The sequence below is a fragment of the Neolamprologus brichardi genome, chromosome 4 (assembly GCF_056152115.1).
Source record: "Neolamprologus brichardi isolate AB-2024 chromosome 4, ASM5615211v1, whole genome shotgun sequence".
Lineage (NCBI taxonomy): Eukaryota > Metazoa > Chordata > Actinopteri > Cichliformes > Cichlidae > Neolamprologus > Neolamprologus brichardi.
The window spans coordinates 3,427,073-3,449,959 of NC_142107.1; the positions used below are offsets into that span (position 1 = coordinate 3,427,073).

Genomic DNA, 22,887 nt, shown 5'->3' on the forward strand with positions numbered 1-22,887 from the left:
GCAGAACCGAGTGGTATGTGTGGAGGGACAGTAACTGTGTGTGTATATGTAAGCATTTAAACACTGCAGAGAGTACAATTAACAATAATAGTATTGTAGAAATTCATTTCACCGAAACAATAACGTGGCGCACAGTGTGACGTCAAAAAATGCGCACACCTTTGAAGCTGTGTTTTTCTCGTCCACACGTAAATGCAAAAACGGAGTTTTCAAAAATATCCACCCTGGCCGGAGTTTTTAAAAATCTCCGTTTTCAGTGACCAAAAACCCGTTTACGTGTGGCCGAAAGGTGCAAATGCATAGAAAAATCTGCGTTTTCAAAAATACCCGGGTACGTGTGGACGTAGCCCTAGTGATCAAGTGGATTGTTCATGTGAGTTTGACGCTTTCATAAATATTTAATGGAAAAGTAACAAAGTAAGACAATTTAACATGTCTTCTTCTGTAGCTGTCATCTGAAAAAAGTGATTTTTGGTATTTGCCCGTAAACGTATGTCAATTTAATGAAGCAGAAAAATGTTTATAATTTTATACGTACTTGTAATTGGCTGTAAAGTCTTATTTTAGAGACAGCTGGGACAGGCTCCAGCGGCCGCGAGCCTGAAAAGGATAAGCGGACGCGGATGGATGGATGGTCTTATTTTACATTGTTGGAATTGCAGCTACTAGTACACAGATTGGAAAACTGATCAGTTACATTTTTTGGTCACCAAGTCCGACTATCAATCAAAATGCATTTCACTTTGATCTGCCGACAAAATAAAGAGATTTCCACGTCCTTTATTAGCTGTGGGACAGAAACATTTAATGTTTAAATGTATCCAGATTACAGTTTCAGAGCTCTGATGTGCACTCTTCAAATTAGAAATAAACATCAACAAAATCCCAGATTTTCTGCAGCATTAAGCTCTTGTCTTGTGTGCAAAGATATTGCATTTAACTGTTGTGTTTAGTTTTATATTCTTTATACATTTAATCGTCATCATTTGTGAGTTGCACTCATAGGAGCCGCCTTTTTTCTGCGGAAGAAGAGTCATATGACCCGAGAAAGGCTCCTTTTTTTGTTTGTTTGTTTGTTTATGTGAACACAGATCCGGGGTATACCGGAAGCAGAAAACCCGACTTATCAGAGAAAGTTGATAACCATCGTCGCGGCAATCGTTATCTCCAGCTGAGGTTTCAGGGTTTTGTCGATCCAGCGAACGCAAAGAAAGCCTGGTTGTACTGAACTCCCGTCGTAGTTTTCCCCTCAGAGAGGGTGAGCTGCTGTTTTCATCATTGCTATCGTAGCGAGCGCAATTTGAATTTGAAAGTTGTGGATCCACTTTTAGATGGTGCCTGTTTTTATGTGTTTTTGTTTCTTCCTGACCGCAGTGGGGTTACAGAAAGCATTTTTACCTGAGTTCACTGTGGTTTCTTTGCTTTAACTGGCTGTCCAGTGTGCTGAACCGCATCACTGGGTGCTGAAATTTACCCGGTGATGCGCTTTGAGCATTTTAGCGGTTTGTTTTTTCTTATAGTGCATTATTTCTTACATGTCACTGCATCTCAGTGTAAAACAGAGTTCTTATTCAGTGATATGTGTCTTTGCTCAAGGTTTGAGGACCAGCAGCATATAAGGTCAAATATCTGCATAATTCTTGGCCCCTCTGTGCAAAGGGGTCTGAAATCTGACCCCATGCATTCATTGCAAACAATGTTTCCAGTGGTTGGGGGGAAAAAGACTGATAAAGCCGTCATGTTGAGATGTCTGCAGTGAATAGTCTGTTTAATATAAACCTGCAAGCTTAAAAGTCAGGAACTCTTTGTTTTTGAAATAGAAACGTGGTCTCTCTCTCTGTCACGCTGTCCCCAGGAGACACATGTAGTGATTCACTCTTTCCTATTAAACGGAGGAACTGAAACGTCTGTTGGGCCTTCTGCATTCATTTCACAAATCCTCCCGTCATAGCCCTCCTCTGTGGCTCGCCGCTCTGTGTTTTTGTGTGTTTGTGTGTGTGCAACAAACACAGCATTAGACAAAGGCAACAGTCCACTTTACTTCTCGTTACTCACGTAGCACCAGGAATGGATAAGAAGTCTTGTCCTGAGGGAGAAAAGTTTGACAACTTAGTCCACATGTGTGTGCCCAGCAAGTCACTAATGAGATCTAACCCCGATCCACCAAAAGGTGAGTTTCACTGAATTCTAATCATTTTTTTCTGCCTCTTGGACACAAGTTTGTTCTCACAGCGTCCTGCCTCTGTCTTGGAGTATGTCTCAGTTGTGGATTCAGCATGTCTTTACAACTTTATCATGTAGACTTGAATTTTACCTGACTACCTAATACATCAACCTTATCGTCTTCTTTTTTCTTGTACAACCGCTTATAAAATGAGTGAGCGAGTCAGACTTGAGTTCATCCTTTTTCTTTCTGAAACTTTTCTTACATGTCAGAATGCAAACTGTTTAACTGTTGAGGTAGTCAGCGTGTGGCTGTCCTCCCCCCTCACAGAGCCGCCCCTGACTGTCGTGAACCAGCTCAAAGCCATAAACACCACTGTCAAACCCACCTCGATGGTGGTGCTGAGTCCGACTCTGTGGATTTCTGTGGTCGTGGTCGTGGTGGGGTCCATCTTGGCTTTGACTCTTTGGTTTATCATATACAAGCGACAGACCAGACGCAGCAGCACCTCCGGTAAGGACAACAAGCTTTTGATGGTTTGTGTCACTTAGAGTGTTACGGTTTATTTATATAAGTTTGCCTAACAAGTGAAAGATCCCTGGTTCGATCACAGGAGGAGACACAAATCCCTTTGGGGTAGTGTCAGGAAGGGCATTCGCTGTAAAAATCGACCAAAATCAAACACGCAGACCTCCCCGCTGTGACGACCGCTTGTGAAAAAGGAGGAAGCTGAAAGCGGCTTTTATAGTTGTTTAAATTCCGCTCATTAGACTAAATAGCAAAATATACATCAGATGCTTTAATACATCTAGTGATCTAGTGAAGTTATAAGAGGTCTTTTCCTAAGATACATATTTTACGAGACAACGTGTTTTTTGAAGCTGTGGAGAGAAGTCGGTTTACTTAAAAAGAGGAGATCTGAAACGCAGAGCTGACAGTCGGGTGGAGGAAACAGGGCTGCAGAAGGGCAGGTGATGAACTGTGACGTTCAGCACAGTAGAAACTCCACAGTTTCTGTTCTCTTCTTCTCACTTGTCCCAAGGGTCAGTCCCGCTCCCTTACCATCTATTCTGGTTTCAGCACACATCCGCTGGTTGGGCAAGAAAACGTAGGCACCCCCCACACAACATTGAAAACACATAAACAGACTCTTCCATGCCAGAGTTTGTACAGGGCTGTGAAAAAGTATTTGGCCCCTTCCTTATTTTTTTTGTGTGTTTTTGCTTGGTTATATTTATATGTTTCAGGTCAACTAACAGATTTTAACATTATTAAATACAAAATGATGTTTTGAAATGATTATTTCCCTTCTTAAGGGGAAAAAGTTATCCAAACCATATGTGAAAAAAGTAATTGTTTGCTCAAAAAATTAAATAGAACCGGTATGACAAAGTGAAGTAAGCTGAAAGATCTCAAACCAGCACAGCATGCCACCATCTAAAAAAACTCTGAGAGACAAAGTCATTGATATCTGTTTGTCTCGAAAATGGTTACAGATTCTATTCAATTTTATTTATCCAGCGCCAAATCACAACAAAAGTTGCCTCAAGGCGCTTTATATTGTAAAGTAGACCCAACAATAATAGACGCAGAGAAAAGCCCAACAATCATATGACCCAATATGAGCAAGCACTTTGGTGACAGTGGGAAGGAAAAACTCCCGTTTAACAGGAAGAAACCTCCAGCAGAACCAGACTCAGGGAGGGGCGGCCATCTGCCATGACCAATTGGGGAGAGAGAAGGAAGACAGAATAAAAGACATGCTGTGGAAGAGAGCCACAGATTAATAACAAGTATGGTTCAATGCAGAGAGGTCTATCAACACAACAAAGCAATTTTGAAAACTTTGGAACTCCACTGAACCATGGTGAGAGCCATTACCCACAAATAGAGAAAACGTGGAGCAGTGGTGAACCTTCCCAGGATTGGCTGGCCCACCAAAATTACTCCAAGAGCGCATCCTTCACTCATCAAGGAGGTCACAAAATAACCCAGAACAGCATCTAAAGAACTGCAGGGTAAGTTCATGATTCAACAATAAGAAAGATACTGGGCAAAAAATGGCATCCATGGAATAGGTCCAAGATGAAAACCACTGCTGACCAAAAAGAACAAAAGGACTCGTCTCATATTTGCCAAAAAACTTCTTGATGATCCCGAAAACTTCTGGGAAAATATTCTGTGGACTGATAAGACAAAAAATGAAATTTTTTTTAAAGATTTGAGTCCCGTTATGCCTGGCACTAACTAACTCAGGAGTTCATAAAAACAACATCATAACAACAGTCAATTATGGTGTTCATAGTGTGACAGTCTGGAGCTGTTTGCTGCTTCAGGACATGGATAACTTGCTGTAAATGGAACCATGGAATCTGCTGTCTAGCAGTAAATCCTGAAGGACAATGTTCGAGCATCAGCACATGGCCTGAAGCTCAAGTGCACTTGGGTTATGCAGCAGGACAATGATCCAAAACACACCAGCAAGTCCCCTCTGAATGACTCCAGAAACCTAAAATAAATGTTTTGGAGTGGCCTAGTCAAAGTCTGAGCTTAAATCCAATTGAGATCTTTTGGCATTCATGCCTGAAAACCCTCCAGTGTGTCTGAATTAAAACAAGTCTGCAAAGAAGAGTGGGCCAAAATTCCTCCACAGTAATGGGAAAGACTCATTGGCAGTTATCACAAATGCTTCATTGCAGTTGTTGCTGCCAAAGGCGGCACAGCCTGTTATTAGGTTTCGGGGAAATGACTTTTTCATACAGGGCCATGCATGTTTGGATAGATTTTTTCCCTTGATAAATGAATCCATTATAATAACAGCATTTTGTATTTACTCAGGTTTTCTTCGTCAAATACTAAAATGTGTTTGATAATCCGAAAAACGCAGCTGTGACAAACATGCAAAAAAACTAAGAAATCAGAAAGGGGTGCAATTACTTTCTCACAGCACTGCATAGCCCGAGGCTGAACATTTGAATGCTACAGATTTACTTTGTGAAAACACAAAACCTGTGAAACTAAAACTGACAGTCTGACAGCCAACAGCAGCTGCTTTTAAAGGCCTCTGTGTCTGATGATGGCCTGAATCAGACACACGAGTTTTTGTGTTTCGTAAATACACCAACATGACTGTGGCCATTTTTTTTCAATCTCCTGGAATGCAGCTCTCATTCAGTCTTAACTTAATTTTAAAAAAAAGGAAAAACAAAGAAAGGGCTGAGGAGAAGCTCAAGTCACTTGGGCATCCTTTGCGTCAGTGAATAATCTGTCGACTCACACCTCTTACCACAGGAAATATGGAATGTAAAAACATTACTAGCTTAGCTGCTTTTTGTTCTGCACACAATGCAGTGCAGTAGTTCAAACATTTTAGTTGCACGCCTACATTTTTCCCAATCTTTACTTTGATAACAGCTCGTACTGAGCTGTTTTTTTTAAGTCACAGTAAAGTTTTCTCTAAGAGATGAAAAATTAGGAATTTAGCAAATAGGATGTAAATTAAAACTCATATATGCAAATTAATAATTAATTTTCTTAAATTGTCAGGAGGTTCACTGAACAATCAACTAAAAAAAATCGAATTTTGTGGCAATTTTTTTAATGGTACAGCCTTTAAAGGGGCAATATATTCATCCCAGGCCCGCAGTTCTGCCTGTGAGAAGTCCCGCCCACTTTCTGTGCTAACCTTCTGTTTTTGAGGGGCAACCAGTCAGAAGAAATCCTCTTTTTCATACAGAGGATTTATATACTCATCAATCTCATGACCTCGTTAACTGTTTTGATAGACATTCGTGTAATTCTTTTAAAGCATGTTATGAACCTTTAATTTAAAGAAAAACATGATTAGCTTTCATATATAAAAAAAGCACTTTATTGATCAATTGAGGAAATAAGGGGGGTATAATGTTGCGAATGGCTGCGAGTCTTTCAGCGTGAACGTTCAGTGACAGTTTTTCTGTTGTTTGTGTCACAGAGGATGGCATGCCAAGACAGGAACTTCTTCAGAAAGCGCAGCCACCTGCCAAACTGCTCCCTCTGCCCTCAGAAAGAAACGGTCAAGCTGAGATATTTCAGAGAGCGGCAGAGGCCCCATCACCCTGCTCTCACGTGCACTCTGGGAGCCAAACAGGCTCAGAGTGGGAGAATGGCTTCACAGCTTGCAGGGACCTCATGATGCGTGGTGGAGCAGAGGTGGGCGGAGACTCGCCTGCATGCAGCACAATGGCGGAGCACAGGATCCCACTTCCTGCCACAGAGCTGGGTGGCACTGCTTTAGTTACAACTAAAACCATGTAAGGCTGCGGGTGTGTGGTCGTACTCTTTGAGCACGCTGTGGGGAAACACATTTGTTTGCTCACTAACATTGTGGCCACACCTCTCCCTTTTGTGGGCAAAAAGCAAGTTCATTAAACCTTAGAGTGAAGACTTGGCTTCAGGTTGGGGTACAGCTTTCATGAGTACTGGTCGAAGGTCGAAGTAATATTCTCTAAAGAGATGAAAACATAACTGTGTTCTTAAAAACGTATATTCATGCATTTATACTGCACGTTGTACTCAGTATACTGAGATTTCTGTGTTTCTACCATGTTTTTATGGGTTTTAAAAAATAAGATTACGATTTTCTACAGCTGTTTTTATTCCTCTGCACTGCTTGTGTGAAAGAAATAGTGTAGCAGGTGACTGTATAGTTTGTTGTTTTTGCCGTTGTACAGGAAAAGTACAGGAACTGCTTTAATTCTTGTGTCGTATTTCAAACATGTTTTAATAAAACAAACTAAAAATCAACACAGAAATATTTCTGATGCTGTGAAAACGGAAAGGTAGCATCATTACAGTGCAAAATGGTCTTGATGAGGACTGTTTCGATAGAGTTCCACTGTCTTTGAAGCAGAAAAAGATATTTATACGATAAATATATATTTTCTTTATCACATGTTGCTCAATCAGTGAGCTTCCTGCAGGCAACATTGAAACATAAACAGAAGGATGTCTCAAAGTAAAGAAGAGTGCACTGGGTCCACGTTATCTGGATCGCTTATGGAGAAACATTTGTATATAAATATGCCACTCTTTGTACCACAACAGTAACTACTTAACATCTTTAAAGGATCAGTAAGGCGAGTTGATCTCAAGGCGTTAGGCTGTTGGGGATGAAGAGAAGTGCTGCTGCTCCGGCGTCGTCTCTCCAACCGATGAATGAACAAAGCTGTCCGAAGAAACCCAGCAGTCCTGAATCTAACTTGACAAACTTGTACAAAGTCTACATCTTGTGCTGAAAGCTCTTCTATGATCACAGGTAGGTGCTCGGGTTCTCAGTGACAGCTAGGTGGAAGTACTCTGGCAGGCTGTCGCTCTGCGCGCTGCTGTTGGTCTCCCTCCGGCGGATTTTGGTGGACAGGGTCTTCCTCTTTTTGAAGCTGTCCCCTCCACGCTTCTCCAGACTTAACACGATCATCTCTGCCAGATCCTTCTGAAGCGACTGGAAGTTCTCCCTGAGACAGTAACATTGTTTTAGATTATTGTGTAATGATGTAAAACTAAAATTAGGTATCACACTGATTCTGAAAAAAAATGTGGAACAGTAAAATATCAATTGAAAAACAAATGCTAGAAAGCCTACAATATATTTTATCTAATATTCAATCTGTCTAAAAGAAAACTACATTAAAAGGGGGAAACTTAAAATATTGCTCTTTATGAACTCAGTGTGCATAACATCGGACAAGCTTTGAACCATCCCTTAGAGCCATAGGTTTTTTGGATTGTGCCACAATTATGTAATTTTGTCAGATCAAATATTTTAAATGTGACTGAAGTGCAGAGTTGCAGCTTTAATACAAGGGGTTTAACAAAAACTATTGCATTACAGAGGCTCAAAAGTCATTGGACAGCTGACTGACAAGCTAGTTATTTCACTACATATGAAGCAGATGAATGGTGAAAAATGTTTTCAACAATTTGGAGCCTTCTTTGTGATATTTTTTCTTTCATAATATGAAAAATACTTTCAGTGAGTGCCAGGTCTGAACCAGTTTGACTCTTTTACTGTAACATGTCCACAGGGTAGTCTGGTATTGTCTCGCTAAAACAAGCAAGGCTGGAAAAGCAGTTATCTGAGTGGCAGCATGTATTACGCCAGTGGTTCCCAAACTTTTTTTGCTGGGCCCCCCTTATTTTACAAGAAAAATGTTCGCGCCCCCCCCTTCTCGCGCGTGCACGCGCTCACGCACACGCACAAACAATGGAGCAGCCAGTCACCGGTCACTACTGACTCACAATGCAAAAAAGAATAAATTATTAACGTATTTATTTTAATTTCAATTCAGGTTAGATTTTTTTTTTTTGTGCACAACGCAGATTTTTTGTGTGCGGAGACCGTTGTTGTTCGAATGTGTTGTTTAAAAAAAAACAAAAAAACAACGCAAGACAGCGATTACGTCACAGAACGTGGTGACGTTTAATTGACATTACATCACAGAACGTGGAGGTGTCATAGTGACAGTCCTTTCATCCTTTGATGTTCAAAAGTCCTTAAATAGACCGTGAACGTGTCAAACTGAATTGATTAAGCTATCGTTTTGTTGGAGTGATACAGCACATAAAAAGCAGAAATGAGCTCAAAACCTAAGAAAGACCGAGATGTTAATTTCTCTAAAACAATGGTTAACAAAAGTGAAAAAGAAAAAGAAACATATGCCAGATTGTTCGACCAAAGACTGCATCCAATGATTGATCAAGTTGAAAAGCTTAAAACAGAGCTTGAATACTTCAAAAAACAGCATACAGTCCATAAGAAACAGATCGAGGATCTAACAAAAGGAAAAAATGAACTTTGGCAGAATAATAAGATGCTGGGTTTGGTCTTGGAAGAAAGGACAAATATCTCAGAGAGGTTAAACTCGATAAAAGGTGACCACGAAGCTCACATAAAGTTCCGCGCAGAGATGGCGAATACTCTGGCTGAATTTAAACAAAAGAATGAGGAAGAAGTCAAAGTCCTGCAAGAACTGCTCAAAGCAGAAAAAGAAATGGTGGCACGTCAGGAATTTCACAACAAACAAATTGTTGAATTTTTACTAAAACGCCACAAAGAGGAAAAAAATAAGATGCAGCAATTTTACGATGAAAAGACTAAAAAACTCGAAGACAAAGCTAATACTGCAGAAACAAAGTTAGTAAAGGTCATTGAAATGTATGATAACCAAATAGAAAAGCTTGAGAAAAGAGTAAAAATTAGTACAGGTGTGACCGTCAATGCAGTTAAAGAACGCGAGGAGGAACATCAATCCGCGCAGTTTTGGATTGAGGGTCTTTTGACACAAAATACAAAGTTACAGGACGACAATGAATTAATGGATAAAAATGTGAAAGCGTTAACAGACGAGAAAGATCAAATGGGCAAAGTAATAGACGACCAAAAGGCCCAGAATATGGAGATGAACCGCAAATGTCAGAGAAATATTAGGGCTCTGGCCTTGGAAAAGAAAATGAAGGCTATGGTCGAAGATGAAGTTGATTCTTTGAAAAACAAAAATGAAGACCTAAAAAGGGACCTAAGCACAGAGAAGGAAAAACACAGAAAGACAGCAGTGGACAGATATAAAGTAATAACGGAACACAATCAGGCACTGGCTGAAAAGGAGGCGCTCGAAGTGAAACTGCGCTCCACAGTAAAGCAACGGGACAAATTTATAACCAAAGTGAATTGTCTGGAGAAGAAAGAGCGCCACTTCCAAGAGGAATTCTACAAGTGCGTTTTGTCCTTTGAAAAGGCATTTCCACATGCAGTTCACTTCAGAGAAAAAGAAAAGGTGAAATTTAGGGATATGTTCCTCAACTTGAAAAAGAAATACGTAGACGGTGTGGAAGGCATCCCCTTTGTTGGAACAACGAAGGAGGTCCTTGAAAAACAGCTGAACTGTCTACGTACCAGATGCAAGGATCAAGATGCAGCTTTACTAGATAAAACACGGGAGCTGGAATCATTTGAAAGCAAGTACAATGATATGGTAAAGTCTTCCGAATACGCTTTATTCAAACAAAGACAGGAGCTTATTGGACCAGTGAACCAGATTATCCAAAAGGCTGGCAATGAAGAAAAAGAGATAGGTCATCTAAAATCTAGAGTGAAAGACCTTGAACTCGAGCTCAAATTAGAAAAACAGAAAGGACAAAAGCTCGCATCATTGATCCATAGAAGCACGATGGGGAGATGTTATGAGGAGACTCCGACTCCGTCTCAGATTGATCCTCGTCCACTTCCAGGGAAATCTACATTTATTCAGGTACGTCCAAAACACTCTGGCAGAAGTGCAGGTATGGCTTCCCCAGTGTATCTCCCTGTAGAGTCTCCATCAACACCACCTTTCCTCAATTCTGATGGTGGATTAGCACCGGTTGATTGAATTTTTAGCAGTTAATTTTTAACAAACGGGTATTGACGCATTTAATAATTTCATCAAACATAATCTAACAGGCCAGGGGTGGCCAACTCCAGGCCTCGAGAGCCGGTGTCCTGCAGGCTTTAGATAACATCCTGGATCAACACACCTGAATCAAATGATCAGTTCATTACCAGAGGCCTGGTAATGAACTGATCATTTAGTCATGTAAATCAGCTGTGTTGGATCAAGGACGCATCTAAAACCTGCAGGACAGCGGCTCTCAAGGCCTGGAGTTGGCCACCCCTGTAATAGGCCATTAGAAGTATACTTCATCTTGTCTCCCTATATCATGGGTGGGCAATCTCAGTCCACGAGGGCCGGTGTCCCTGCAGATTTTAGATCTCACCTTGGGTCAACACACCTGAATCACATGATTAGTTCGTTACCAGGCCTCTGGAGAACTTCAGGACATGTTGAGGAGCTAATTTAGCCATTTAAATCAGCTGTGTTGGTTCGAGGACACATCTAAAACCTGCAGGGACACCGGCCCTCTTGGACTGAGATTGCCCACCCACCCCCAACCGGTCGCAGCAGATGGCCGCCCCTTCTTGAGCCTGGTTCTGCTGGAGGTTTCTTCCTAAAGGGAGTTTTTCCTCCCCACTGTCGCCCAGTGCTTGCTCAAAGGGGATCATTGGATTGTTGGGGTTTTCTGGCTTTTACTGTAGTGTTTTCACCTTACAGTATAAAGCAGCTTGAGGAGACTGTTGTTTTGCCATGATGCAATATAGTATTAAATATTACTGAATTTTAAATACATCTATTATAGCATCAAAGTAAAACAAAAAGAAAAAAAAGTATACTTCAATGAAATGAATCAAAATGTCTAATCTGGCAAAATAAGAAAAGAAAAAAGGTTTCACCTTTAAATAAAAATCCAAATCACAAACACATTCTGATTTTTGTTGTGTGTTGTTTTGTTTTGTTTTTTCCTTTTGTGTTGTCAAGTATAAAATTTTTGCACTCTGTCATGGTCTCGGTGTCTGCCCGGCCGGCTCCGCAAGGCTACATATGTTTATCGTGTTGCTGCTTTCTTCCACTCGTCATTCTGCCTGGGCGGAGCTCAGGCCCACGCACCTGTCTGCAATTACGCTGCAACGTGTCCTGTCTGTATGCAGACTGAGAGCTGCCAGATTAATAATGTAGAACATGTATGTTCCGTGTGAGACAAAGGTATCTTTACGAAAACAGCAATGTACAAGCTGCTTATGTTCGACGCTTTTAATAATTTTAGCTAGTTTTGATTAGTGTTTAGATGAAGTAGTTTATCTGTGCATTAATAAATTAGAAATGTGCAGTTTACACGAAATAAACACACGTAGGATGACCATATTTTGATTGATCATTTTTATGGGGCGATGGGTTTTTTTATTTTGTTTTTTTCTTTAATGGTATAAACACTAAAAGGTGGTGGATTGGCCAGATGAAGGGAGATGTGTAAAAATAACTCAGTTGTTTGGTGCGGAGCTTCCACAGATTCAATAACATTAGCAAGTGATGGAGGCCAACTCCACCTAAACCAGTGGTTCCCAAACTTTTTTTGCTGGGCCCCCCTTATTTTACAAGAAAAATGTTCGCGCGCCCCCCCCTTCTCGCGCGTGCACGCGCTCACGCACCGCACACGCACAAATACATCCTCCAACCACGCACACCTATATTTTGCTCCATTGCGGTTTATTTCACACCTCAAACATTTAGTAAACAATTAAGCAAATACAAGTAATCTGCAATAAATGACAGGTAGTAATAAAATAAACTACTAACTCTTTTACGCTGCGTCCACACCTACATGGGTATTTTTGAAAACGCAGTTGTTTTGTCCACACGTAAACGGCGTTTCGAATCACAGAGAACGGAGATTTTTTAAAACTCCTTTTTTGCGTTTACGTGTTCATCACACAGTGTCAAAGGTATGTGCCTTTTTTCACGTCACGCTGTGCACCACGTTATTGTTTACATGAGATGAATTGCAGAATGGCAGATAGAGACAAAATACTGTTAATCTTCAGGTTTTACACGCTTACAGGTACACACGCAATTACTGTCCCTCCATTTAGAAAGGCAGAGGCCTCACGTGTAGTTTTTTTTTCATGTGTAATAATGTTCAACATTGCATCAATACATTTTTCAAAAAATGCCTCTCTGTGCAAAATGGGTTTAAAAACATAAACAACTGTGGGATCCTGTTTGTCCGTGATTTAAAGAGCCCAGCGCTGCTCCCTACGAAGGTAAAACCAATTCTGCAGGGAGACCTACCTCGGCACTTGTGCAGGTGAAGCCAAAGGGAAGATATGCTTCACCATATTTTCTAGTCTTTGGCTTAGAATGAAGTTGGTTTGGAAACATATTCAGCGATGCTTCATCTCCTGCTTTGCGTTTCTGTGGGCGCCCCGTGCTAGCAGGGTTTTTTTCCCCCCCTTTTCATTCCGCCCCCCCCCCCCCCGCCCCCCGCAATGGCTCTGCGCCCCCCCTACGGGGCGGGCCCCACACTTTGGGAAGGTCTGTATTACGCCAACATCCGCATAATCCTCATGTAGTAACTTTTTTAAAATTTACAGTTAATTAGTCTATTACTTAACAAATGAAGCACTTTAAAGTAGGTGGTAATCTAATAATATAACGAACATACATTATTTATTAAATCATAATACTGTTTATGTATTGTGTTCAGGGTATACCACAGTCCAGAGTTCTTCAACAGTTTGTGTAAAAATTCTTTATTGATAGGACTTTACTCACGCGCTCGGTGGCGTCGGCAGGTTGTAACTTCCCCCAGTCACGCCTGTTAACCAGTATGTCATCATTTTTCCTTTACCCTGTGGGTGAGGTGTAGACGCAGACAAACACAAACACTCACACACACTCGTGACCTCAGTTTGTGTGGTATGGCATTTAAAGTAAATATCTACATGTGATCTTTTTAAGTAAGTTAAAAAGCCCAACACCACCCAGCTCACCTTCAGATACGTCTCTCCTCGTTTTTCATACTCAAACTTGCAGTCCGTCCTCTGCAGGATGTTGATGGTAGACTGGCTGACATGAATTCTCAGAGCTGGAAAGATAATGTGAAAAGCAGCCATCGGACTCTGTGCTTGCATCTGCCCTCCCTTTGTGCCAACTCAAGCTAAGAGCCTAAACTGCCAGTGTTGTGAGAATATAAAATGTGTGTGGTTGTCTTACGCAGGCCTGTGGACTCCATCCGTGAAGCCGTGTTAACCGTATCTCCAAAGAGACAGTAGCGAGGCATCTTGTTCCCCACCACTCCTGCTGCACATGGTCCTGGACACAATTACATAACAGGATTCAATTTAGGCTTCCTTTAAAAAAATGTATTTAGTTTTTTATTAGCTTATAATTAACATTAACCTATACATATATTATTTGGCCACTAGATGTCAGCAGCTCTATGACAGACAAAGGAAAACCAAGTTTGAGGGCTACACACAAAAAGGTCTAAACTTAATGGTTTATAACATTTTTAGGAGAACATAAACAAACATGAAATCATGCTGGACTTCTGGGATGTGCAAACTGATATTTCCACTAATGCACCCCTATACCATCAGAGATAGACAATTATGAACTGAGTGCTTGCTGCTGAACAGCTGGATGATGCCTACCCTCTTTAATCCTCTGTCAGTGCGCCCCAGGGTGGCTGTGGCTACAATGTAGCTTGCCATCACCAGTGTGTGAATGTGTGTGTGAATGGGTGGATGACAGGTTGTGTAAAGCGCTTTGGGGTCCTTAGGGACTAGAAAAGCGCTATACAAATACAGGCCATTTACCATTTAATCTGGAGGATGTGGTTGTTGTGAAATCTGTTTATGTTGTCCTAGTAAGGCTACCATGTGGGCAGCCACTAGAGGTCGCTAGAATACTGGTGTGTATGTTTTCCCAAAAAATGGATGTAGCCACGTACACTGCTGCTACAATTCAATAAAAGTGGTTCGTGCTTGAGAACCCTGCGTCTTATTGCCTCCGATCATGACAGTGGTACATCCATGTTTGCAAAAAAATTTTAAAAAAAGAAAGAATTTTTGGATTCATCTGACTACAAAAGACTTTTTCACTTTGTCTCAGCCTATTTTAAATGAGTTTTGGCTTAGCATAGACAGAAGTGTTCCTGCATCATGTTGACGTTTGGCTTCCTTTTTACATGATAGAGTTTGTATTTGTAGATGGCACGGTCGGCTGTGCTCACAGACAATGATTTTTGGAAGTGTTGCTGAGCCCATGCAGTGACAGAATCATGTCTGTGTTTAGTGCAGCGCTGCCTGAGAGTCCGAAGATCAAAAGTATCTTTGTATTGATTTTCAGTCTTGGCCCTTGCACTGCGAGATTACTCCAGATATCTCAATCTGTGATCATATTATCCAGTGTAGAGATGATCAGTTTGTCGAAGTCTTCACAATTTCACTTTGAGGACCATTATTATAAAATTGTTCCATAATTTTGAGACACAAAATCTTTGCAGGTCTGTGAACCTCTGCCAATCTTTACTGGTAAGAAATTCTATATTTTCTCCTCTTTTTTTCCAGCTTTTTGTTGTCCCATCACCTATGTTGCTGCTGTTAGCCAACAGTTGCCAGGAGATTTCATAAAATGTTACATTTATTCAATTTAAACATTTGATGTATTTTTTATTCTCTGTTGTGAGCATCATTTGTGGCTTTATGAAGTTTGTAGATCATTGAACTCTGTCTTTATTTAGATTTTACACAGCATCCCAACTTTTGCAAAATTCAGATGATAACATAGTAAAATCATTGTGAATCTCTGGTACCTGAATGTACACCAATACGGATCCATAGAGGAATCCCAGGCAGGTGCTCCAGCTCAAACGTCCCCACAAATGATAGGATGTCCAGGGCCATGTGGGCAATGTCCAATGCATGCCTGTTGCCGTTACGTTTGGGCAAACCGGATGCAACCATGTAAGCGTCTCCTATTGTTTCAACCTACGGGACAATGGAAATGTAACTTATCTATAAAATCTTTGTCTTTATTCAAAAAGAAAATATTTATGTCTAACCCTAAGCACTTTCTTAGAAATTGTAGATTAATGCTTAAAGAAATTGTGATGAGATAGTAGAGGCCTGGGTTTCTGTTATCCTGCTAAGCTACCTTGTAGACATCATGGTGATCAAGAATGCTGTCAAAGTTCTTGTAGATTTCGTTGAGCATATCGACCACCTCCATGGGGGTGCTGTAGTAGCAGAGGGTGGTGAATCCCACAATATCACTGAAATAGATGGTGACCTCCTCAAACAGCTCTGGCTCCACACTCCCCGTTTCCTTCAGGGAACGCACCACTGGGCTATGGAGACGCAGAGAGAGCGGAAAATATGATTACTGTCAGATATATTTGTGCTCCAAAATGCTGCAGCAAGAGTCCTGACAGGGACTAGAAAGAGAGAGCATATTTCTCCTGTTTTGGCTTCCCTTCATTGGCTTCCTGTTAAATCCAGAATTGAATTCAAAATCCTGCTCCTCACATACAAGGTCTTAAATAATCAGGCCCCATCTTATCTTAATAACCTTGTAGTACCATATCACCCTATTAGAGCACTTCGCTCTCGCTCTGCAGGCCTACTTGTTGTTCCTAGAGTATTTAAAAGTAGAATGGGAGGGAGAGCCTTCAGTTTTCAGGCCCCTCTTCTGTGGAACCAGCTTCCAGTTTGGATTTGGGAGACAGACACTATCTCTACTTTCAAGATTAGGCTTAAAACTTTCCTTTTTGCTAAAGCATATAGTTAGGGCTGGACCAGGTGACCCTGAATCCTCCCTTAGTTATGCTGCAATAGATGTAGGCTGCCGGGGGATTCCCATGATGCATTGAGTTTTTCCTTTCCAGTCACCTTTCTCACTCACTATGTGTTAATAGACCTCTCTGTATTGAATCATATCTGTTATTAACCTCTGTCTCTCTTCCACAGCATGTCTTTTATCCTGTCTTCCTTCTCTCACCCCAACCGGTCGCAGCAGATGGCCGCCCCTCCCTGAGCCTGGTTCTGTCGGAGGTTTCTTTCTGTTAAAAGGGAGTTTTTCCTTCCCACTGTCGCCAAAGTGCTTGCTCATAGGGGGTCATATGATTGTTGGGCTTTTCTCTGTATCTATGAAGCGCCTTGAGGCGACTTTTGTTGTGATTTGGCGCTATATAAATAAAATTGAATTGAATTGAATTGAATATATTAATGTTACATGACTACAACATGTAAACATCCAAATACAGCATGATGGGGGTTTTCAGCCTCTACACAGAGTAAATGCTGGAGTGTAAATTCTGCGCTCAGTCATGACCAGAGTAAAGTAAGGGATTACTATTGCAAAAACGGTAATTAGATTACCGTTACTTTCACGTAGGAACGCTGCGTCACTGCGTTACTAAAACCATGATTTTTTTGCGAGAATGTCTCATGACAGTGACGTAAGCGAGTGCGACGTTCGTGACAACAGCTGTGTGCAGATCAACAATAGATAATATATCGAGTGCGGGAGAGAGTGTTAGCGTGCAGCGTTTAAAGCTTGGAAGCACTGACCTTACTTTGAGTTTGATTCCATAGAAAGTGACAAAAACATTAGCGTCCGTTGTGCGTGGGAAGAAAACTTATTTATACAGCGAAAAAAACCCTAAACAAGCACCGAGTGCGCAACGACGTAATGGGAAATTCACAGAGAAACTCGCGGATTCTTCAACTGACCGCTGCGGCTCACCTGCACCAGGACAAACCTCCGCCTACCCTGGTCCTGCTTTACAGGTGAAAATAGAGCAACAGGACCGCTAGTCTTTGATTTTATTTATTTTCTGCTGTGTTTTACTTGCATCTATTTGAAAGAGTGAGTGTAAACACAAAAAATATTTTATTTTATGTGCTGGAATGTGCAGAAAATAGGTTTAAATGTTAAACTAATTTCTTCAAGTCAAAGAATGGTGCATATAATTTAATTTTTGCTTGATGCATAAAGTTAAAAGATTAAGACTAATAAAACAAGTTTTAAAAAAGGACTTTTCCATTTGATTACATTTTGTATGATGGATTATGCAGAAAAAGTAGAATTGGACTGAAAGATCTATCGCTTTATCACCTATTCAGGTTGTAAATCGTGTTTTTTAAAATTAACTAAGTAACTAAGTAATTAATTACTTTTGAAAATAAGTAATCAGTAAAGTAACTGGATTACTTTTTGGGGGAGTAATCAGCAATTAGTTACTGATTACTTTTTTCAAGTAACTTGACCAACACTGGTCATGACTATGCAGTTATAAGGCTGCATAGTCAGATAGAATGCCCAGAAGAGACGGCGGTCATTACTTCAACAGTAAATGCACAAGTGTACAATCAAATTCATAATTAGATTTGTGATGGCAAAGTCACTTTGAGGATGATAATCCATCTTGTTACAGAGCAACAAATGCTAAATCTTTTCTTGCTGAAAGGCAATCAAAGGAAAAGGTCTGTATCGCTATCCAAATAAAAATGAATGAAAAACAAAAAATGGACAACAACAAGCCTCCTCCCTACAAAACTGACCTAGCAACTTATTTCTGACCTCAAAAAGTTGGAAGCAGTTTGATGGAAAATATGATTTTTCAATAGTAAACCCCAGGCCTGATATAATTCTGACCATTATAAAAGCTGGATGCTGTGCAACAAAGTATTACATGTTTTTAATACTTCTTAATTTTTTTTTCTTCTGCAAAAACAAATAAAAGAATGAAGTGTGGTGATTCTATAGATTTTGCCAGGTATTGTATTACAAAATACTCCAATTATCAATCACTGATTATGATTGAAAATTTGTTATAATTATATTATGTTTATGTGTTATGATACATGTGTTATATTTGATAACATTATTAATATCAGTATTCATAAATAGTCTAAATCTGCATAACCTATGTCCCTAAACAGGTGGATATTTAGAGGGGTTTGTTTTTTTAAACAAAACCACTGCCTGCTGCTTATTTTTACATGTGTGGTGTGCAACACTATAATCAGCACAACATATACAGAAACACTGTAAGGAGGAGGAGAATGCAGACTTGAAAGTTCCTGGTGTCAGATGCCTCAGCTGAGTGTAAAAACCCACCCAGGAAGAAGCATAAAGTTGAGGCGATCCGCTCTGTCCCTCTCAGCTTTGTACAAAGCCGTTCTCTCCTCCACGAGCTTCTCCAAAGTCCTGGAGTACATCTGCAGACGACGGATCAGGTTGTCCATGTATGTCTCTGTGGCTTGGTTATGGAGGTTACTGCATCAGATCAAAAATGTTTTATGTTACCATATCAGCTGTTACTGCTACTTACTGCTCTTCATTTAAAAGAATATGACAGAAAGACGTATTTTTGAGGAAAACCTCCTCACTTGGGTCTTTGAGGTGAGGTGTTTGGCAGTTAGTTCGGAATGTGTCAAGTTCTAAAAATGAATCGAAGCCACACTGAAGAAACACACGATGGGAATCTACCTGAAAATATTTCCAAGCGTTAACTCGATTCTTTTAAAATCTGGCCTCCGTTCTGGGTCTTCCTCCCAGCAATTCTTTATCAGTGTGTACAGCTGTATAGACACAGAGATACACACAAAACACGCATAAAAAACACAAGAAAAAAAGAAGAGGAAAGTGTTTTTTATCTACTTAATTTACTTGAATGGATCCAAATAACTTTATAAACTCTATAAGAATCAGGTTGTGTTGCTGTAACAGCTCCTTTGCGTTTGAAAGGCTTTTTTTTTTTTTTTTTACCTCAATCTCTCTGTCTGACACACCCTCAAAGTTCAGGTCAGGTCTGAAGACATTGTGCCCGATAGGATGCTGCAATCTGTAGATCTTCTCTGTGGGTTTGCACAGCGGTCAGTTAAACAAGATAAGCATGGGACACACGTTACTCTGTGACCTCTGTGTTTCACAGTGTGCCGAATTTTGCATCTTGTATGTGTAAACTGGTCTTTAAATCAATGAAAACCGACTGACAAAGACAGACACATTTTTTCAGTTCTGCTGTTTATGGCTGTATAATGGTGGCCTACCTCTAACATCAGTGCAGTACTCTGTGTAGAAAGGGGCTTGTCTCATAACAATCTCATGGGCAATGATGGCGTAGCTGTAGACATCGCCTTTTGGAGACACCCCAAATTTACGAAGATGCTCTGGGGCGGTCCACAAATCTGATTGGACAGAAAACCAGCAACATCAGTTTATCATCAGTTACTTTCACCAATCAGAATCACACCTTTCAATGTCAGACACATTTTTCAAATATATTAATTCTATTTTTAAATCTGCAGCTACCCTAACCCTGAACATAAGTTCAGCATTTACAAAGTCAGCTCCTTTCCTCTGACTTCCCCTTGTAGCCAGTGCTCATCTTAGCCTGGCTTATTATGGACTGATTCTTATATAGCGCTTTTCTACTCTCCCGGAGTACTCAAAGCGCTCTATACAACATGCCACATTCACCCAGCCACACCCATTCTCACAAGCACTTTATCTATACTTAGTGCTTTTTCTAACTACATTCACGCACATTCATACTCCGATGGACGCATCGGAGAGCAACTTGGGGTTAGTATCTTGCCCAAGGATACTTGGCATGCAGACTGGAGGAGCCTGGGATCGAACCTCCAACCTTCCGATCAGTAGGTGACCTGCTCTACCTCCTGAGCTACAGCCACCCTTATTAGAACGTTAGACATATCTCCCTCCGCTGTCTGGCAGTACTTTGAACAAAAAATAAGAAGACTTATCTGAAATTACACGTAACCCAGTGAGCTGCTGCTGGAGCAAAGAAAAGGGTTAGCTAGTCTTTGACAGCCAAGCCACAGGCGGTGCAATATTCCCTCAGCCTGACAGAAACAGATAGTGACTCTCTATTGGTAATCCTTACTGTGTGTCTCTATGGGAGCTTTGTACAGGGACCTCCAGCTGCCCCTGAAGCGTATTACAGGTACAGTAGACAAAGCAACACCTCCGACTATTCATAGTTGATGTGTTTGAAAAGATAATAATAGTGATCCTTCAGCAATGATGGGAAGTCAGGCAAAGAGATTAACTGTTTACCTGCAGAATGAGTCCTGATTACATCTAACAGGACAAACAATCCTGACTTTATGACTACAGAAGTTACTGAGACCTCACCCCAGTTTCCTGATCCAGCCTGGCTGCATTTTCTGCTTCCCTGCAGACCTCAGACCCGCCACTGCTGTTACAAGGTACCCTTGAACACTAACAGAGCCAACAATTGTCCAAGTGTGGAGAATCCACTGGTGAAAAAAAGTCTATGTCTGGCTGGTCAAGGAGAACTTTAAAATAGCATCTATGCTACTCTGTGAAGTAACATGGACGCCATTTAAAACCAAGGTGTTTGCTGTTTATGATAGAGATGCTGCTGCTATGTGTTGCAGCCAAATAGCAAAATTCTGCTATGTGGTTACGAAGGTCGATCAGACCCCGCCCCCTCCAAAACAGGAAGGAGTCTTACGCAAAGAAATTTTGCATTTTTTTTCTATTTCCTTCATTTGTGTCTCGGGAGGTTCTACAGCAATACAATAGTGTCACATTGTTCTTCAGTTAAAAATTCTGTATTCTGATTTCATAAGCAGCCTATTTAACTCCCGAGAGTACTTTAAAATAACTCTCTGAATTAAAAGCAGGTTTTTTTTTCAGTTATACCTTTTATAATAACTGTTGTGTGTTTTATGTGTTGCTGCCAGAAAACTAATTTGTTTTTCCTTCCCAGTCACGAGCTATGTCATCAAAATCGTTTTTTTTTTCCTCACACTGACTCAGAAGTCAGAGAAAAACTAACAAGAAAAGCTTGTTATGATTTAGTCATGCATTGCAATCGCCGTAAGGTAATGTCGGAGGCCAAACCAGTCATATCGTTGCTTTAGTTAAGCTAATGTTTATGTCTGATTAACATAAATCCTGGACAGTTTATGAGGGGAGGATTATTATTCAAGGAAATCAGAATACCAGAAGCAAACCCATGCAATCAGAGGGAGAAGAGGCAAACCCTGCACAGAAGGGCCACAGCCAACAGGTTCAGACCCTGATGTTGTGATGTGACGGTGCTAACCACCACATCACTGTGCTCACCGGACCACAGACATGTCATCCCAAGCTCAACCAACAGGTAAAGCAAGAGCAAGGCAACAATGACCATCGAGAGCCATCAGACTAACCCATGCTGGCAACCCTCATTAGAGAAGGATGATACAACCCAAGCATATAAAACACAATTAACCTAGTTAAACTCTCTAAGTCAAGAAATTATATGATTAAATTAAAATCAAGAAATACACTCCAAAAGCTTCAAACACTCAAAACTCTCACACTCAGAGCAGGATTCTAACTCAGCGGGAGCTTTTAGAAGAAAACGATGATCTCAGAGCTTAGATCAATACTCAGCCACACTGATAACATTTTTTTAAAGCTTACCTTTTCCTGGTTTTAGCATGGTGTTGCAGCCGAAGTCAGTGATCTTGACCACCATACGGTTGTCGACAACACAGTTGGAGGACTTGAGGCGGCCGTGGACTGCAATATTGCTCGAGTGGAGATATGACATGCCCTATCGAATATATACAGCAGAGCAGTGGTTATTATTTGCTATTTCAACAATTTTTTATCATGTGTTCCGGTTGTTTTTTCTCTTAAGAAAATCCTGAAATTATATGTTGCTGAAACAAAATATGTGCTGGAGGTGCTTTAAATGTGGTATTTAAAAACAAACCAGTTACCCAAAAGAAAACAGGCAAAATAAAACTAAAAATAAAAGAAAGCATTTAATAAATCACATACTCAGAAAAGCATCTTAAAGAAACAATACCTTTGCTATGTCATACATGACTGATATTTTAAACTCCATATCCATGAATGTTTCATCTGGGTAAGAGATCCTGTCACTGAGAATGTACTGGGGGGGAAAAACATGAGCAAATTCAGGTTTTAGCATTTTTGGAAACTGAAACAAGTCTGTGTGTGAGAGAGTCTGAATCATATGCATTCATACACACTGTAAGTGTTCTTTAAACACTGTGTGTCCATAACTTATCAACAAGTGAACATCAGAGTCACTGTGAACTATGCGTGCCGCTGAGCACTGAAAAGTCAAATCAGCATAGGGTCAAAAATTGTGTTTTTCTGCATGCAGTGTGCAAATGTGGTCTTTAAACTGTTGCCATTGGAAACTTTTCATTGCAGTCAGTGCAAGTGCTAAAAGAAGTTTTTGAATGATAACACAATATCTATTAAGTTATTGCTAAGTTTGACCATTATATTATA

General features: G+C 40.6%; 3 protein-coding genes across 6 annotated transcripts in view; 2 read left to right on the forward strand and 1 right to left on the reverse strand.

Moving 5' to 3' along the window:
• On the forward strand, positions 1-6,930 carry LOC102781090 (uncharacterized). Of its 4 annotated transcripts, none has more exons than XM_006797965.3 (4): positions 1-13; positions 2,060-2,170; positions 2,495-2,677; positions 6,138-6,930. In XM_006797965.3, the coding sequence occupies exons 2-4, from the start codon at positions 2,068-2,070 to the stop codon at positions 6,458-6,460; spliced, it is 609 nt and encodes a 202-aa protein (XP_006798028.2). In that variant the 5' UTR covers positions 1-13; positions 2,060-2,067; the 3' UTR covers positions 6,461-6,930. The 4 variants fall into 4 exon arrangements, with proteins under 4 accessions (XP_006798028.2, XP_087695756.1, XP_087695755.1 ...); XM_087839630.1 differs by lacking the exon at positions 1-13 and adding an exon at positions 197-373; XM_087839629.1 differs by lacking the exon at positions 1-13 and adding an exon at positions 990-1,258.
• Positions 6,593-22,887, reverse strand: part of gucy2ca (guanylate cyclase 2Ca) — a 24,892-nt gene continuing 8,597 nt past the window's right edge. Inside the window, exons 16-27 of the mRNA XM_087839626.1 lie at positions 22,433-22,519; positions 22,042-22,174; positions 19,632-19,769; positions 19,348-19,436; positions 19,069-19,160; positions 18,697-18,855; positions 15,730-15,922; positions 15,389-15,563; positions 13,786-13,884; positions 13,563-13,657; positions 13,345-13,421; positions 6,593-7,656 (exon numbers count right to left, since the gene is read on the reverse strand). Coding sequence (XP_087695752.1) covers positions 7,455-7,656; positions 13,345-13,421; positions 13,563-13,657; positions 13,786-13,884; positions 15,389-15,563; positions 15,730-15,922; positions 18,697-18,855; positions 19,069-19,160; positions 19,348-19,436; positions 19,632-19,769; positions 22,042-22,174; positions 22,433-22,519 — 1,539 coding nt within the window. The 3' untranslated portion in view covers positions 6,593-7,454. The remainder of the gene's footprint in view (positions 7,657-13,344; positions 13,422-13,562; positions 13,658-13,785; positions 13,885-15,388; positions 15,564-15,729; positions 15,923-18,696; positions 18,856-19,068; positions 19,161-19,347; positions 19,437-19,631; positions 19,770-22,041; positions 22,175-22,432; positions 22,520-22,887) is intronic.
• LOC148102893 (uncharacterized) lies at positions 8,647-11,498 on the forward strand. Its single transcript, XM_087839627.1, has one exon. The coding sequence runs from the start codon at positions 8,776-8,778 to the stop codon at positions 10,567-10,569; it is 1,794 nt and encodes a 597-aa protein (XP_087695753.1). The 5' UTR covers positions 8,647-8,775; the 3' UTR covers positions 10,570-11,498.

Coding starts and splice junctions, on each gene's coding strand:
- LOC102781090 (XM_087839628.1), top strand. CDS start 2,374: ATGAGTGAGCGAGTCAGACTTGAGTTCATCCTTTTTCTTTCTGAAACT. Junction 2,678..6,137: donor CAGACGCAGCAGCACCTCCG/GTAAGGACAACA, acceptor TTTGTGTCACAG/AGGATGGCATGCCAAGACAG.
- LOC148102893 (XM_087839627.1), top strand. CDS start 8,776: ATGAGCTCAAAACCTAAGAAAGACCGAGATGTTAATTTCTCTAAAACA.